The 19,436-nt window shown below is 43.5% G+C and overlaps 1 protein-coding gene across 7 annotated transcripts in view; it reads right to left on the reverse strand.

Annotated features, from left to right (window-relative positions):
* Positions 1-19,436, reverse strand: part of LOC118781231 (RAP1 GTPase activating protein) — an 81,069-nt gene that overhangs the window by 26,680 nt on the left and 34,953 nt on the right. For 4 of the 7 annotated variants that reach the window (XM_036534172.1, XM_036534170.1, XM_036534169.1 and 1 more), the window contains exon 3: positions 9,161-9,254. In XM_036534172.1, coding sequence (XP_036390065.1) covers positions 9,161-9,254 — 94 coding nt within the window. Of the gene's footprint in view, positions 1-1,760; positions 1,998-9,160; positions 9,255-16,399; positions 16,623-19,436 lie in introns of those variants that run through there. The other 3 variants (XM_036534174.1, XM_036534175.1, XM_036534173.1) reach the window with 3 other exon arrangements.

Below are 19,436 nucleotides of genomic sequence, written 5' to 3' on the forward strand. Positions count from 1 at the left end.
ACTTTTTTTCTTCTGCTTAAAAAGCACTAAATCAAGGTATTATTACTATAATGAAATGAAGAAAATAGCACTTCAAGCCAGCTGTTGCTTATGAGCCACAGATTGATAGATTGGAATGTGAAATGTGTGCTACACCTCATGTGGCAGAGTCAAAAGCCAACTCAAACTGTCTACATATAGCAGGGATTCAGGGAGGAGGATGAAACCTGACAGTGGACCTCACCCTGACCACCACAGCATGGTGACTTGTGTCTTTACGGCTTTGGCACTTGTTGCTTCGCAGAGAGAAACCACAGAGACCATTTGCCGCTACAAAGCGCAGTCTGTGACTGCTTTTGGACAACGCACACAGTCTGGAATGTCAGTCTAGTGTTTGCAGATGGCTGTGTCAGTTTAGGCACACACCGGACAGTCTTGATCAAACAGCGTGCGGACGGCGCCGCGTTACGCGAACCTTCAGAATAAAGTGAAGCCTTCGGCCACATCCAAACAAATCCTGCCACTGCCCTCAAAGCAAACACCACCGCTGCGGTCAGGCCCCGCCAGGGGTGTAGTCACGTGACACGCGGCAGCGCTACGAGGATGATGCGACGGCGCGACGACGCACACAGCGTTCACCGTCCACGTCAGCCACTTGGTCACCCCGACGTTTCGCATCTCTGAGTCACAAAAACAAAGTGTTCCATCGTGCGTACGGCCATTCCTGGAACGGTTCCCACTTCCTGATCCTGAACATTGTAACCTCCCAAAACAAATAAAGACACAATAGTGAAATCCACATATCACTTTTCAAAAGCCCTGATAAGCTTGCGACTACAGATATGGCGGTGTCTGTCAAAAAGAAGGGCTGTTTCTTGTAGAGTGCCATACTGAAATGGGAACTAAATCTCATGGTGACATTGTAGGTGTGAGAAAAGAAGGACAGAGAACTGAAAGGGCAAATACTTGTATATTAAAGAGACATCACCTTTGTCTCTGTCAACATGTTCCATTGGTAAGTGAAAGAGCTTCACAATTTGTTGTGGTGTGTTTGTGGTTTTAAAGCAATAATACACAAGCCAAACTAGAGAAAAAGTAGGATCAAACAAAAAAATGGTCCAAAATAAGTATTTCATGTTCTTAAAATAAAACATCAGTGCTAGAGTAGTGTATCCACTATCCACAACAAGAAAGGCTTATCCACTATATTGGCTCTCTGAAATCTTTCATTGTAACATCTCCATTGTTTTGGTGTGTAAAGGTATAAATGCCTGCAGAAACTCCAAAATAATCACATCGTCTCACATCTTCATCACAAACAAGACTAAACCAATGACATGCTTTTTAGGGTCCAGCCTCTCTCCATAAAGAAGTTATTGCCCACTAAGGAAATTACAAAGGTCCAGTTCTGAAACTGCAAATTTGTGCGCTCTTTCCCTGAGGCAAATGAGTAAGACAAGGAACTGTCTGACCTGCCTTAATGAGTAACCTTTTAGTAGTTCTCGCCTTTGAACTTGTGTTCTGCTTACAGAATAAAAGACCTCTGAAAGCAACCCCCCCCAATCACACCATAGAAGAGGCTTTGGAATTAACTGCATTCTTTAGGGAGTTTATCCCCGTTTCCAGCCGGGACAGGGTGTCAGAGCAGTCCCGTTACAGAGACTGGGAGTGCAGCAGGGAGGCACGCGGTACAGTACACACCCCCCGCTGGGTACAGACACACTCACGGGACCCGTTCCTAGCACCAGCTCGTTCCTCCGAGTGAAGGAAAAGCAACTCACCGCGCTGTGGCGTCTCCAGTGGCCCACTGTCACTGTGGGGGGACCGAGGTGAATGTGACGGCTTTTAGCCATTTTGAGGTGAAGTAAAAGTAAACACTCCAGAAGACAAAAACAAAATAACTCCGTCAGAGGGAAACAGGTATCCCTTGAGCATGCAGTGTGGGCAAAAGTCCTGAGCACCCTGGTCTGTGTCCGGGATGCAGATTCATGCAGCCCCAGGGGGATGTCTGCGAGCTGCAGGCTCTCTGAGGACAAACGTCTCCCCCGGCTGCACAGCTGCTCCTCCTGCTACACCAGCCATGACTGCGAGACCTGTGGCCGACACCTCTCCTCACGCCTCCCTCTGTGTGTGTGTGTGTGGAATGAGCATGTGTGTGCGCGTGTGTGTCCCCCTTGGTCTAATTCCCTCTCTTTCTTTACCTCTGTTAGCCCTCCCCTGCTGGTAAAAAATGGGAAGGGAGGTGTTGCATTCCAACAGAACCGAGCGTGAGTCTCTCTCTCTTTCTCCCTCTCACACACACACACTTTCGCTCTCCCTATTTCTCTCTCCTCCTCTCTGTCGCCCTCCCTCTCTTCCTCTCTACCACTCTCCCTTTTGCTCAATAACTCCCTCTTTCCTGACTTCCCTCTCTCCCACTATTTCTTTCTCTCCCTCCCTCTGGCTGATGTCCAGTGGTGGGACTAACTTTTATTCCTCAGGCTGTGATCTCACTCCTGGACAAGTCCCTACAGCAACCAGCCTTGGAGAGAGAGAGAGTGAAAGAGAGAGAGGGAGAGATAGAGGGAAAAAGAGCTAACCACACAGAAAATAAACCAACATTCCTTGGGTCTACCACTGTCAAATGTATGTAAACACTCATGTACAACAAATTCCAGGTGACATACTATGATACCTAGTCTGAAGAGAAAAGTGTTATGGTAGATTAAGACCAGCAGACAGGCAACAGGACACTAAACATAACTGCCTACAGACAGAGTGTTTTGGTTTATTCAGTAACCATTACTACAACACAGTACTGGACACAAGGAAGCAAAAGCCCTGGCCCTGAAATTCTGCCCTTGTGGTGACTATAACTTCCTTGTTTGAGAAATGTGAGCAGACCTTGGGTGGGCGTTATTCATTTGAATGCAAAATGTTTGCTTCATTTGTCATTACTCAATTGGAGGTGCTATTTCCTTCTCCCGAGGTAATTAACGATCACTCAAGAGGGCTAAAGTGTAAATGGACCCATTATCGTGAGGCTGGCTTTGAGGAATCACCACTGGCAGCAGTAAAAGTGGACATCTGCTGTGGTGTTGGGGGGTGCCTGTCTGTGTGTGTGGTTTGGTGGGAGAGCTATGTGTTTGTGAGAATGTGCACATGTGTTTACATGTGTGTGTGCATGTGTGCTTGAGTATGTCCAATCCCTTCCCAAAATGTGTACATGACATGATTCCTAATTATGCTGGACTGAGAACTCAGGATGAGTGATATGGAATCGTAGAGCTAATAATGCTGATTAGATCAGTTGTAAAACTCCTGTGTCTTCCACCGTCAAAGGCTAGACAGGGACCACTTGTCTAAACTAGCCCCTAAACTGGTCAGTAGGTACTGTCGAATGATGTTGGGAAGCATGTTTCATTTGTTTAACTTGCCAAATATAAATCCAGTTAAGCAAAGGTTAATGCCAACAGTGCCTGCCAAGTTAATCAACGGAGATTTCCAATAAACCAATCCCCTATAGCTATTCTTTACTCTTCTGCCAGTAGCTCATCAGCAAGTGAGAAGAGCCAAACCTGATTGCATGATCATTTTTATACTTCCATGAACGTTATAATTTATTGTCTTGTTTATTTATTGTACCTATTTTCCTGTTAATTATCGATCTTTTGCTATGCACTCTATGTCTTTGACTTTCATTGTCTGAATACAGCACCGTGGGTCCCGGGGAAATGTTATTTCAACCCTACTGTATACTTGTATATGGATGGGCTGACAATACAAGCTCTCTTGACTCTTGAACATGTTTTCGTGGAAGGATTTGTGTTCAGCCCATAGCAAGAGGAAATGCTTTGGAAAGGCGGGCGAAAGTTTACGAGGAGAACATTTTGAGCGACTGATGCGAATGCAAAATTTACAGGTGGACAGATCCGCAAAGGATTGTGAGGCAGATGGACAGGCCCTTTCAAATCTGAGGGTGAAAGTCATTTGCTGAATAGCAGCCTGCTGGGTTGAAGGGCATATGCTGTGGGTGTGCTCTGATTGGAGTGGGAGACATACTTTAAGCATGAGCCAGAGAGACAGCAGGCAGGACCAGGGCAGGCAGGTACAGAACTGGAGAAAAAAAAATCTGTCACTATCACTTGGATTCTTACATTCTTCATACAGATGAGCATGATTAATACCCCCTTTGCTTGATTTCCCAAACCACTTACTGTCATCCTTTCAATAAAAAAGCTTGCTGTTTTCAATGACAGCTTACCGTGACCCATAGGGCTCCATTTTAAATGAACAAACTCTTTTCATCTTTTGTACTGCCTATCAAAGCTGAGCGGCTTTTTGAAATTCACTGCAAGACATACGACATGCTCTCTTGAACAGTAGCTAGCAGCAATGGGCTATCTTTATTTTCCTCAAGAAAGAATGCCAGGTTCTTATCTGACTCAAGGCAGGGAAGACACAAATGTTACTGTCTAGTGCATAGCAGTTATGCTCAATTATGTTATATCATTGTGAAAAAAATGCCTGGCATAATTGTCTTGAACATGTTCTTTGAATTTATTATTCTATATTTTGGTGTGAACACAGAATACAGTTTGCAGAAATATAGTACATAATGTAACAACCCCCCCATCTAATTGCGACTAATTGCTACTGCTGTGGCTGTATACTTGATTGCACTTACAGGAAAGACATTTTATTTAAATAAATATGAGGCATTGTAAATGGACATTAGCAAAATATATTATATAAATTTCCTTTCAACTATGCTTAAACTCAGCTAAATGGAATAGTGTAATGTTTTATCTTAATTTAACTTTGTCCTGTTTGCACTATTGCATCTCTGTTTGTCCTCTGAGAAAATAATAACCTTGTTATACCCAAGCCCAAACAGCTGTACAGCAATTCTTCTGCATATGTATATACACAAAGCTTAAAGACTAATGCATGCAGAAACACTTGAAACCATAACAAACTAGATTAAAACAAGCCACAAAAAGAGGGTTGAAGAACTGGTTCTGTTTAGAATGTGAGTGAAATCCCAGCAAATTTAGTCTGTGTCAGACAAAAAAAAAACAAAACAAAACACACACACACACACACACACACACACACACAAATATTGATTACGATAATCAGCTGAGACAGTAGTATTTTGGCAATGGGAAGAATCCTGTTGAACTGCATGGTTTTGAATTGCTGGTTGTAAACTTACTTCTTAAATTTAAAGCTACCTGGTGTCATTCCTGCCATTCGCATTTAAACTTTAATTTTCACAAGAATTTAATTTCATTTTAGAGCCCCTTGAGCAGTTCAGCTAACCCCATGTAGAGAGATGCAATCAGCATTCATTTCTTTTGCCCAGAGCCATGCATGCTGTGCATTCCTTTTTCTCTAAGTTTATTACCCAAGTAAATGTTTTTAGTATGCTCCACAATGGGAGAACACTACCTAAAACCAGCCGTTGATCCTGTGGGTGCGTGTGATACAGTGCAGCTCAAAGGAATGGGTTTCATAATGAATGTAATGACTACACTGTTGCATAAGGAAGAAAAAAATGTATGTCTCTGAGTCTTATGGCCACGGGTAATCTGAGACTTATTTTAAACGAAATAAAAGAGGATCTATATTAAGCTCTTTGTGATGGTGCAGCCCCACAGCACATCTCCCTGTTAACCACTCAACAGGTTCTGTTGACTCCAAGATTATTATTCAACATTCATGACAAAAACTGCCACTAAAAGAGCAACATTATCTATAAGATGTTTTGCCTGTTTTACCAATGGTGACTCTCTTAGTGAAATCAGGAAATTGATGGCAATGGTTTGGTAAAAAGAATCGGCATTTCCAATGTAGGAAGGTCTTACTTCTATAAGAGCTTCATTTCCATAACTGCTATGCCATGACGCAAGTGTGTGTGTCCACAACTGTGCATGTCCACATATTGTCCACATTTTGCGGAACAATATTACATTCATATTGCTGATAATCTACACATTGACTTCATAGCCAGCTCACTGTCCCTCACGATAAAACTTCTGTGTCTTTCAATGTTCTGATTTCCTGTCACATTCTGAACATTCTTGAAGGGGAATGGTCTGAAACAAAGCCTTCACGATGTGCACAGTAGTACAGCCAGCACTGGAACCTCCTGTTACTAACAGGAACCTCCTTGACAAAGCAAGTACAGAGGGTGGAAAGAAGAGAGCAGCCAAGAGCCTGGTCATATTATACAATATCTGTGGCTGCCCGTTCTGTGTAAGCCACATTTTTAATGTTTCTCTCTCCTCTGTTTGGTATGAATTGGTGGTCACTGTTTCTATGCCTACATACAACTGTCATTGAATTGTGGGACAAACTCTCTTACTGGAAGGATGAAAAAATGATCTGATCTGAATCTGGAATCTGGTCCTCAGCGAGATGGCTGTGGGAGATGTAAGGGATTTTGGTTGATGATGGGGCTCTGGAACGTGTAAAAACAGAGAGAGAGGACAGTGAGAGAGCAGCTGGGGCGGCGTGGGACTCTGGAGTCACATGCAGGAGGTGATTAATGAGGGATTGCCCTGATTTCTCCCAAGAGTGATTAAAGTACTATCATCCCCCTGCATCTCGCTCCAGTAAGCTCCTTACACTCCTGTCCTGCCTCACTCCCACTCACTTTTAGACTTTACTTCCTGCTGGATGTTCTCCTGCCACTCCGAGCCATCAGCCTTGTCTCAGCAAATCTCCTCATAAACATCTCAGTGAATATCTTGATGCTTTTCCAATGCAGGATAATGCCATTCCCAGTCGCCTTATGGAAGGAAGAACTGGGTGTGTTTTAAAAGATGTCATTGCATAAATATTTGGTACTGTTTCAACCCTTCTCTCAGGAATATGGAGATAATGAGTCAGGGTTCAATTGCGAGTTAAACAAACCAAAGGCCTTGTTATTAGTCCTGGTGGCTCAGAACTATCCGACAGTGTTTCATTTGTTTTCAATTATAGCATTTATCAAACCATGGAGGTCTGTTGATATGTGACAGCACTGCTGTCCGGGCAAACTGTCACACAGTCTGTTCACTGATCAAAGAAGTTTAGCCCTTACTCAAGGCACTTCTGCCCTCAGTCGGCCTCAAACAAATCACAACAGTCCTGTGGGGGATGCTGGCCAATGGCTGCAGGCCTGAGTTTTATGCAGACCAGTCCGAGGCTAGATCCTTTCACGCTGTAATTGGGGCATTCCAAAGTTTATCAGATCACTGAATACTCAGCTGGGACCTCTATTGTCCAATCAGCTGCGTCATAGAAAAACCTAATTTGAACCTAGCAGCGAGTCCAATAGTTTAAGCTAATTAAGGATTCATGCCCTCCTCTTTGGTCAACAGCAGAAGACAAAGAATGTGAAAAAAATCTCCCTATGCAGAACTGAACAGCTGCTCCCCACAATTTCATAATTTAATTTGACACAACATTCAATAACTGACCGTGCCTTCCTGGCAGTGTCCACACATTATACTGGTCTCCTAACCAGCAAATAAATGCTACAGCATTTGGTTACAATCAGATTTCCTAAATTACATTGCCATGAACATCATGCATCGAATATTCTTGTGTTCACACCTAATGTAGGCACTGAATCTTAAATACATGTCTTTTGCATGCTCTTCAATAGATCTGACAGATGTCCTTGGCTTCTCAGCCCCAGGGAACTACCACAGGAGGCAAAGGTCTTACTTTGGGGGGAGTTTATTGTCAGCTGGGGGGTGAAATTGTGAGGCCACACGGGCACATGAGCACCAAGGAACACCACAGGATACTGGTGAGCAGCTGCTTCACAGCATTGACAAGGTTGAGAACCCAATACCAACCGGTCCTGAAGGCAGACCTCCCTTCACCTCAATCACCTCTGCCGGCTCCATCTCCTGGCATAGGATCAGCGAGTCACACGGCTCTACTTGTCAGGCATGCCTGGGAACTTCAAGCTCATTTAAGCTCTCTGACATCATGGAGATAGTATCCTTTTAATCTCTGAGCCCAGTGCCTTTCAAGTTAATAGCCCCCAAATCTGTGAAACCCAGATTATTTCGGATCTTGCTTTAAAGGAGGAGTCTTGTGCCATCCCACAACTTACTGTAGATTCAGGGCCTATAAACCCTTTCCACCATGTGCATGCATCGAATTGTAACACATGAAATTGCCCAAATTTTAAAAATAAGTATAAATTATATATACTATTATGATAACTGACGAGCAATACCATTTCAAATGCAATTTGTTTGGGTTTTTTTCTGCAGTTTAGCCATTTCAGTTTCAGAGTCCCTGTCATAAACTGTAAAGGCTTTTATAAATATGTTTTTCTTTGTGATATGCATCATTGAATGAAGAAGGAAAGGATAAGGACTGATCTGAATTCATATGAGGGAAATTGGACACAGACTCTGAGTCTCTCCATTCACGAATACACACATACACACAATGACCAATGACCAAAGTGCAACAAAGACATTAGTCTTAAGAGAACAAGGCCTCTTCCTTAACGTGAATGGGATGAGGAAATATTTAGTTTTACTATTCAGTTACACCACTCACCCTTGAGTACAGCAGAGCGTTGGAGTGAAACGATGACGCGTAAAATAGCCATTACTGTCATACTCCAGCATTTCAGATGTAAATAACTAACCCCAATGCACACACTATACACTCATTGTCTCTACTCTTGCATTTGTTAGTGAAGGATGTTACGCAAGACAAATTATCAGAATAACCATCCTTCATAAAAGATGTGGTCAGAAGCGCTGTTGTTTGCTCAACACCTTCTTGCCATTCATAGTACTGAGGAAAAAAAAAAACAAACCCTTGAGGACAAAATGGTTGACCCTCTCATACAAATCTCTGAGGCCCATTCTTCAGAGGTTTGTTGGTTTGTATTGTGGTTTCTGCTAAAGCAAGTGTGTTATTTCCTTATTAGCCACAGGCTGTCAGCAGATGTAGTTAGTAGTCCAAGGTGGCTGCTGAGTCTTTATAAATGACACTTCCCCCACCTGGCTTTTAGTGTTGAGTGGAAAAACATGGTTAGAGCAGGACATGAGCTTAGCGAGGAAGACAGAGAGCAGACAGTGAGCTGACAGTGCAAGTGGTCAGGCAGGCGGCAGATTTAGCAGTCAATATCGGGGAGATCCAGGGCTCCAGGGAGGGGGTTGAGCCCCTCCCTCCCTACCTTCAGGATAGGGGGAGCGGTGTACGGAAGCGGGGCTTGGAACAGCGTCGGGTCTAGTGTGCTGGAGATGCGAGGGTCTCCTTCATCCTGTTTCCTGCAACCAGAGAAGTGCATGACACGACATCAGAAAAATACAGTCAAACACAACAGGGTTAATGGAAGTCTTGCTGCACAGACAGTGTTATCAATGTGATGACCATGAGTGCTGGTGCTTATACCTGGCCGTCAGGCCTGAACGTAGGTAAAGCTCTTTTGTTTTGCCTCTGATCTTATGAGTGCTGCTTGGGGGGGATGGAGAACTCTTCAGCAGTAGCATAAAAAATGTGTTGTTCTCCTCTTTGCTTTTTTTTTTGGCTGTCATCATGGCCCTCTGAGCAAATGTTCCTCTTCCACATTTGTGTTTGGACATTTGCAATGGCCACAGAAAGCAGTTTAGAGCATGCCTCACCACAGGCACCCGTCCCACCGGGTTTAGCTGTGAGCTCCTGGGAGCGAAAGATGAACTGGGGTATGTAGGGAGCAGCTCATTCAATTTTACACTTCCTTCCCCAGTTTGCAATTATTGTTCTGACAAGAGTCTTGTTAGATTGGGCCTAATTCTGTGACTGAGTCCAAATGGATCATCTGAAACTGCTGTTCAGACGCCATTTAGAGCCATGTGCATGAGCCAATGCCCGGCCTTCACTTCTTCAGCTCAGAACAATTAGGGTGCATTTTCACAGAGTATGGGGAATGTTTGCAAATTCAATCTGACACTCATATTCAGAATGGGAGAACTCTCATCACAGCACTTTGGAGCATGGAGATATATGAGGAGCTGAATCGGTCAGAAGATCTCTGAATCCACAGAGATTTGGCCTTCGATAAGGGGAAACAGTATAATGTTCACCAGGAAAACAAAACAAAACAACAACAACAAAACAACAACCCTATGGCTCCATTATGAAAGGGAGTGTACTGTACCGCAGTACTTTACAAAATGCATCTCCCAAATCTGGCCTCTCTTCCATTCTGCCATTGTGACATCATAACACTCGCTGACCATTCAGCTGGATACACTCTCTGTAGTCTGAATTAATGACACGGTATTCTGAAAACAACTCGAACAGAGCGTGCCCAGACACTCTGAAAAGGGATTTATGAATGTTCCCAATGAGAACAATCAGAATGCTTTGGGTTCTGCTTTCAGATCCATGCACTTCCACAAAGGGTTGGCCTGACAGCTCTCCAGAAACGTGCCGATCCTGACAGGGAAAAGACTAAAAACGCTGAAACAACCTAAAGCTAGGAAAACAAGACACAAAGCTTATTCAAATATGTTCAAACAGTGAAAAGCATCTTCCTGGAAATGAATTCTTTTCTTGTACAAATGAAAAATCCCTCAACAAACCCTCAACAAATCTAGTCATACCCTGAGTACGACATTCTCTGATATAAAAACATGGAGAGAAGCTAGTGCATCCTGGAGTCAGCCCTGATTAAAAGGCCCTTCAGATCAATGTTTCAAAGAGGACTGATTTCCCTGTCCCCAAAAGATACTGTAGAGCTTTCAAGCATTCTCCTATTCTATTTTTTATTTTTTGCCATTTCTCTGTACCACAGCAATTCTATTCTATTTAGTATTTTCAGTTGTAAAAGAATGTCAGAAAGAGTTTTGGAACTCTAATTATGGAGACAGGGTGTTCCAGGAGGGCGCAAAAGATTGTCTGGATCCTGCAATATATGGTCACATGGGTGTGCTGAACAAGGTACTAAACCTCTGCTCATGGAACTTCAAGGAAAAAAAACAGGCCCACTGGGTCAAGTTTAACACCCTCACTCAGTCCACTCCTAGACTCAGAGTCTAGTTGGTTTTATTGCTGAACTCCTGGAAGTTTCAAGGACCCAAATACAGAGTGACATCCTCTTGAGTGACTCCTGTTTTATGAGTCAGACTGATGAGTCCCTCCCCCAAGCACAGCAATGATCTCCACACCCAGTGAATTTCAAGTGAAATATAATTATTTTCAATATTCACCCACTCCTGTTTATTTATTTTTTATTTATTTTTCCCATCATAAGTGCAATTACCTTTAATTATAGCTTGTGGCTTTTTTCCTTTGTCAATTCTAGCAGATGAACGTTCTATTAACCTTGGGACACCCCCGACGGGGCACCAGTGAACAGACCTCGTTAAGCCATAATTGGGAATTTTTAATTAAACTTACATGGACTGAAAACAACATTGAGGCAATCAAAACATTTGGCTGTGGGTTTGTAAGCGTCTCTGTGATAAAAGGGAAAACAGTGCCTTGAAAAAAACCACAATGAAATTTCCCTTCCTGAAAATTGGTTTTGTTCTTATCGGTTTGGAAGTTTTGTTTTATGAATGTTTGAATGAATTTCACCTGAAAGCCAACAGAAGATAACAGAACGAACAGAAATCTCCGTGTGTAGCCCTGACAGGTATTAATGAATTTCCACACAATCCCAACACTCGCTCACTCAAAAAAAGAGACTTGTTTCTGGTGTGGACGACAACTTTTGCCTGGTAGGACATCTCAATTTACAAGAGTAGTACAAAAATATCGACCTTTCGCAAACTGCACTCCACAGAGCGTTGAGGAATATAAGATATTTTGATTTGCCGAGCAGACTATTGATTGTCTGTGGGAACAAATGAACAAATGATATTTTGGCAACACTACAGAGCTCTTTATTTGATTAAGCGGTCATCTTTTTTGGGGACATGTAAGGCTGAGCTTAGATGTCTCTCTGTCCCAGGGCCTCTGGGTGCTGTTCTTAAAGCTGCAGGGACAGTAGCCGCTTTGTTTGTTTGTGCCATTCAGAATGTGCTTAGGCAGCCGCTGCAGCCTCACTGCGGGGAAAATCCAGACTCTGGATCTCCATCTCAGACACCATCTCACACCACTGAACAGCGCTTCTGACCACAAGCAGAATCACAATACGGCGTCTGCCTGCGTGTGGACCTCTGTGTTAAGGCACACGTTGTGAGGACGGGGACATTCGGCTTATCATTGCCTGTGTGAACCCAGCAGTTGGCCCTCAAAAGCAGCAGTGCTGTTATATAGCGGTCAGAGACTGGGCTTGTCACAGGAGGCTTGCTGGTTTGAATCCCAGATTTGGCACTCCCAAAGTGGCACTCCACCCTTAAGCAAGTTACACAACCCCGACTGCGGTAGTATATATGCATGAATAAATGATATGCAAAACGTAGGTCACCCTCGATGAAGGATAAAAAGTAATTATAATGCGCGTCTAGGGGTCAATTTTAAGTGATGAGTGTCAATTTATTCCTGAAATGTACTCCACGCAAGGCTACACTAATGAGTTTTGCTTTCATATTTGCTGTGTACCATGTGTACCATTGAACAGGGAGGGGAAGAGGGGTGGTGTTGGAGGACAGGGGAGGTGGCTGGACGAAAGGAGAATAGAGGTGAAAAGAACTGAGCATGTGGCACATGTCTTTCACACACTGGTGTCCCTGCAAACCACAGTGACTCTCTTCTGAATTCGCACACTGCGTTGCGCTCGCAACAAGAGCCTATGTCACATTCACTCACTGGCCCTCCCTGCGCCCAGCCCCATCCCAAGGAGACCGACCCTGTGCTGCCCAGCTCCCTGTCCTCTTGGGGCTCCACAGCAATCACATGACCTCGCCTCACCCTCTCGCCTGAACTGCAGTGTTAGGCAATCGCTGTAGTGTGAATATCTGTTTGCTACACTCGTCTTTTGATTCCGCTTAGCAGACTCACTAATACAGAGGGAACCTATCACCCCCTTAGTCATGCTCTACCTCTCGTACAGCTAGGGCGAATGGGGTGTGAGGCTATCCTGAAGGGTATGACAATGGTGCCCAGCCCTGGATCTGAACTCGTAACCCTGCGCGCCTGACTCCACGGGCCTTGACCACATTAACCGCCGGAATGCCATAATCTAAAAATAAGACTTGAGTGCACACACTTTCACACACTGAGAAAAAAATATACTGTACAAAAAAACAAGGCTCACCCTGTTATATAATCCAACTGCATGACAATTCACAACAAGACTACTTAGCTTTTACACGCTGCTAGTATTGACAATAGAGCTCTGTAGGAGATTAAAAAGGATATGCTCTGGACAAGTCTATTTGCTTCAGGAATTCTCTGTCGAACCGCACTGACGGACTGTTTAATCATAAGAACAGACTCACTGGCTGGTGTCTCCTAATGGTAGCTTCTGAAAGATAAATTGATAAATGTGCTACGACATCCACCAAGGCAGGTGCAGGCAGTAGAGATAAATGTCATACTCTTTCTGGGGGATGGGGGGGCAGGGTAGTTGCTGGTGAGGTTTGGCAGGCAGTACCTCTGGTAGGATGAGTGTACAGCAGATCAAGCTTATTTGGCATTTGCGAGATTTGAAGAGATGCCTAGAATGTTTCTCTGAAAAAGCATGTAAGCCTATATAAAATGTAGTTGGAGATCTATCTGTATCCATTTACAGTAACTGCATTACCCTTTGGAGGGGTTACAGTGAGTGAGAGATAGAACTTGCAGATACAGGGAGGGGGATGTACACATGTGGCCCCACGCACACGCGCATGCACACGCACACACACACACACACACACACACACACACACACACACACACGCACAGCCGTGTATAAACATATGCTCAAACACGCATGTACACACACACACACACACACATACGCACACATGTACCAGATAAACTAAGCAGACTGTCTTTTGACCCAGAGACAACTAAGAGAAAGAGCCACACAGGTAGAGCCAGGTTCAGAGCTGTGAGCCAGTATTGCTACTCACTGTGCCAGGATGTGGCTTGGATGGCCAAACCGAGCATTTCACAGACCCCCTTGTAAGCGCCTCTGTGTGTCTAAGTGTAGCAGAGCCCAATGTCTGGAACAAGGGTCTGAAGAGGTCCTTGGCTAAGGACCTGGGTTTTCAGATAAACTAGATATTCATATCTCTTGGCATGCAGGGCAAATGATGAAGGCCATCAGGACTCAGAATTAACATTACTCTGCAATTAAATGAGAGTATCTACGATACAGGATACTGGATGTTAAACAATGATTGTACTGTCAAGTCCTGTGGGCCTTCTGTTAGACATTTGCACAGTTTTAGTATATCTGTACAGTTCTATGCAGGTCTCAGATAAAAAGATTGATCTAGTGAAAGCATACTCTTATTCCTTCTAATTATAGCTCGTACCATATATAAATAATACACAAAATTAGAATAATGCTTAAATTATTGGGTGCACCATTAATGAGGCAACTGAAGCATTTCAAAGGCATAGAGAATGGACATCATGCTGCACTGTGATATGTGCAGACCAAGTATTTGTAAATATATATATATGTATGTACTACATTTACAGGTACTAAAAAAATGTGAGTCAAAAGGAGTGTCAATCCTTCGCATTGGCATCATCAGTGTGAATCACTCACAGGTTTAATTTCCATGTCACCTTAGGGGGGCTCTGATAAGACAAAAATAATGGCTGAGGCATCTGCTATAGAGGTGTGCTCTCTTCAGGAGTCTCACAGAGAACAGAGAGGAGCTGTAGTCTGTCCTCCACTCCCACCTGACACAATCAAAAATCAATCTTTGATTGATCACTTGTCATTCTGTACATGCTGATAAGATACCTACGTAGACTGGCAAAAGCAAACATGCAATCCTCCAGTTTGCTGTGTGTGCAACAACAATATCGAATTCAATTTTTTTTCTCCAAATGAAGGTTTGGCTAAATGAAGTGTTAGTGTGAACCAGTGTTATAGACACAAATTGCAGATGTCTCATGCAGCATTTTTATTTCCAAACACGATAAATCACAGTCGTATTTCGGCATTCCTGTCGGCCCCTCCTCTGGTGTGGCTCACGTGGGCAGAAAGAACAGCAGAGTGCTAATCTCTGTGTGCACAATCTTACAATATGCAAGTGGTCACTTCATTCTGCAGGGTTGCTGTTGACTGCCAGCATATAAACTAAGAAAACCGCCATCAGAGAGGAGACTACAGCGAAGGAGAAAACTGAGTAAGATCATAACTCTGGGATCTTAATAACCCACAGTTTCAAGCCCCTCATGCATTCTGGAATATGCACTGCTACAACTGCAATTTAAATAATGCATATATTTGATGAGGACTAGACTCTAGCAAGCAGACTAAAGAGCATATCAAATATGAATATCCCTCTTCATCTGGCATAGTCATATGGCAAGTGATGCAGCCATTTAAGACATCCCGAATTTACTGTGCATGATTGAGACACATAGACAAAGCACTGCATCATTGTGATTTACTACTTTCAAAGGTGTGACCAAACCATTTCTACCCAACCTCAGCAGAGATGCACGCTGCTGTCTGTGCTGAGGGTGACGGATCTCTTCCCTGAGGCAAAAAAAAACAAAAACATATAAAGGCAAAACATAAATGATGATGCCGAAAATAAAATCTGCACAGCAATGACAAAAAAAAAACCAACAAAAAAGCAACACAACAAAAAAAAAAACCATGATGGAAAAAACATTTTAATCTCTCTCTGAAACAGGCAAACTGGCAATTAAGTCAGCGCTGGATGTGCGAGCGCTGCCCAGTTGTGGTGTGCGTGTTCCCTGCAGAGCCTGAGGGAAGTGACAGGAACGTTCCGCAGCTCATAGACTTGCCCTCTGAGAGAGTCCTAATGGCAGGGAATCCTGGTGCTGATATGAAAGTTATCCCCCCCCCAATCCACATGGACAGATTCGGCCCCACTCCCCCCTTTGCTGAAGACATGCACGAATGGTTGACAGTGCGCATGCTGGGTTGTAGAGACAACTCCGTGCCACGCCGTGCAGCCGATCGGGTTACGCTTCTAGCATCTCTCTCGGCATGCCGAGCCCATCTCGGCCGTGTCACCCGAAGCGCAAGGTTAGCAGGGCAGAGCGAGTCTGAGAGGGATGACTATCGACCACATAACACAGACGTCCCAGCTGTGGGAGCCCTCTGCCCGGCAGGCTTCTGCCTGCCTGCATGGAAGCAGGTTGTGCATGACATGTTACATATGCCGTGCACCTGCCGGAAACAGCCCCCCCCCCCACCCCCCACAGGCATATGCACCCCTGCTCCTCCCCCCATACCCAAACTGCATGTACACATTGCATGACTGACCCGAGCCCACCGCTGAGTCCGCTCATGTGGATTAAGGGGCATGAGGGAACGCACGATTAGCGCAAAGTTACTCACTGCGGGTCAGTGTGCGCTGAGGCGTGGACGATGGTAGCAGGCGTGGGAGTGTGGCTGTGTATCGTCCCCGGTCGCTGCGCAGTGGACGAGGAGTATCGGCTGGTGACGGACAGGGCGTAGTGCTGCCTCCTTTTCAGCGCTCTCTTGCACTCTGAATCTCTTGCGTGCGCGCTCTCTCTCCCACTCTCACTCTCTCTCACACACCTGCTGGCTGAACTGATCCTCCCTCTCCTGTCAGACACAGCGAAGTCATCTCCCCTGCTCCTCTCGCTCGCTCCCTCGCTCTCCCTCTCTCTCTCTCTCTCTCTCTCTTACACACACTCATTTCTCGCTCACTCTCCCTCTCCCTCCTTCTCACACAATTTCTTTCCTCTCTCTCTCCCCCCTCTATCTCACTTACACACACACACACACACAGACATACACACACATTTTCTCTCTTGCTCTCTCTGGTACTCTCCCCCCTCTCTCCCCCTCCCCCTCCCTCTCCCCCTCCCCCCACTGCTCCAGTCATAGAGAGACTTAGACCTACCCATTCGTGCTGTTCGCCACCGCTCCACTGATGGAGAGACTTAGACCTGCCCATCCGTGTGGTTTGGTGCTAATTTGTTTGGCATTCATTACGGCCTTAATCAAACAACACTGTCTCCCTGACAGGGACTGTCGCTTAGGCAACCACATCAAGAATACATTCAGAAAAACCCTCAATCGAATAAATCACCTCCCCCTTGCTACTCCACACACCCCAAACCCTCCAGGGGCTTTAGACATGCCTGCTGCTCAATTTTAAATTTGGCCATAAATCTACACACGTTACTCAGGAGGATGTAAATAACCTATTAGATACAGGTTTACAAAGATTAATCGATACAGGAAGAATCACTGGACTTTGTAGTACCTGAGTTGGGAGAAAGGAGGCCACTGTAAGTGTGTTGCAGTCAGGATGAATGAACGATGACAGAATGCCTGAATGAGCTACATCACCAGACCATAAGAAATGTGTGCATACGTTTCGAATGGCTGGTGCAATGATGATGCAAGCACCATGTTCACGATGATGATGCAAACACCAAAAACACAACATGTTCACCATCTTATGTTTTTCCCCATTGATTAAGGAGACAAGAGCCAGAGGGAAACAAATAGACCCCTATGAAAATTTAAAATGAAAAGACCGACATAAAATCAAAAAGGTGAAAGACAGTTAAATGACAGCAAATAATAGGTTCAATTTGAAACATACGGCATATGATAATTTCAGGAAAACAGGAAAGGGACTAATTGAAATGTCCTCTTATTTATAAACAGAAGCATAGGTCTACAATGGTGATACCAAAGACGTGTGGGCTATGTATTCTAAAAGGATTGTATGCAATTCTTACATATCACACATCACATACTTCCTAACTCTCTGAAAATTATGTTTTAGAAAAAATTATATAATTATTGGAGACACTAAAAGGATGATTGGCTTGAATGGTTTGGTGTAATATGCACAGTTAGCCACAAGATGGCACTCCAAAAGACTGACGAACGCATTCAAATTGAATGGGGCAATAAGTATTGTAAATAGCAAACACACAATCAAACAAAATACAGTTTAAATTATGGGCTCAAAAAAGAGCTTTAACACCATTCACCCATTGTGAATAATGTTCCGTCAAAAGTAAATGTGTGAAATAAACCCCCCCTCTGCGCACAAATCTCAACAGAAGATATTTTTCAGAGCAATGTCAGTGGAGAAGATGCCGCATTGAAGAAGTCAAAAAAACTACATTTGCACATTAGTTATCATGAACAACAAAATATAATTATGACAACTATTACTATTACTGGTTATCTATATCATTATAATATTTCTTTTGGGGTTCATGAAAAAGAATGTAATTTTGATTTTATTTTTTATTTACTACGCTTTATTTTATTTACTTTTTATTTACTACTACTACTAATTGTGTCTGATTGCATATATTTGCACAGAGGCCATTACAGAATATTCTTTTGAATATCCGACTCACTGTGTCGTAAGACCAACCATAATGTGCAATTCAAGCTTTAATGTCACTTGAGGCAGGCATAAACATAGTATTAAATTAATGTGTTACCTTGCGCAAAGTGGTTGGACTGAATTTAATTAATGTGTTAACCTGTGCAAAGCGGTTGCAGTGACTTCCACCCTTAATCTTTCACAGGTGGATATCATAGACATGATAGAATCTTAATTATTAAGGTCCAAAAGGAATTTGAAAAGTAATTAGAAGGGATTAGCAAACCCAAATGAACATCTGTGAGCTACAGAACACAAAATTAAATCACGATCCATGAAATAATGTCACAGGCGATGGAGTGAGGGAATTTTAACAGTGGCTGACAGGCACAGAATGTCCTCACTTGTAATAATAATTTTTCTATTACTGTTTAAAAATATCAAAGGCATAGAAACAATGACCACACAGGTACACGTGTAAACATAATGCCATTACATTGTGTCTAATGAACGCTTAAAAAGGCTTCAGTTAAAAATGATCTTAAAGATGTTTAACTGTTGGCAACCCATGAAAGTGCAGGCATTACTGTGAACATAAAATTAAGTAAGTATACCAAAATGCTTTTTTTTTTTTTTTAAAGAAAACTCTCATCTCTGAGACTGGTAAGTAAAACTAGAAATATATAAAGTTGTATAAATTTGAAAATTGTGTGTGTGTGTGTGTGTGTGTGTATGTGTGTACGTGTGCATGTGTGCTTGTCTGTGTGTTCTTATCAGGGAGTTGGGGTGGGGGTGGGGGGGAGAGCAATTGAGTGACAAATCCTAAAATTTCATAGGCTGAGTTTGAGCACCCACTGAATGTAATCTAGAGAGAGCAGGGATCATCCCACAGCATGGACCTGGTTAAGGCTTAGACTCACTTACCCGCTGTGTGTGTCAGGCCTAAAAACATGCCTAGTGCAAACTGTACTCTGAACTGAGATAATACATGCATACAAGTGAAAACCACTTCTCACTCAAGTATCCATTTCATACAATTACTACATAACT

This window comes from Megalops cyprinoides, chromosome 7 (genome assembly GCF_013368585.1).
Source record: "Megalops cyprinoides isolate fMegCyp1 chromosome 7, fMegCyp1.pri, whole genome shotgun sequence".
Taxonomy (NCBI): domain Eukaryota; kingdom Metazoa; phylum Chordata; class Actinopteri; order Elopiformes; family Megalopidae; genus Megalops; species Megalops cyprinoides.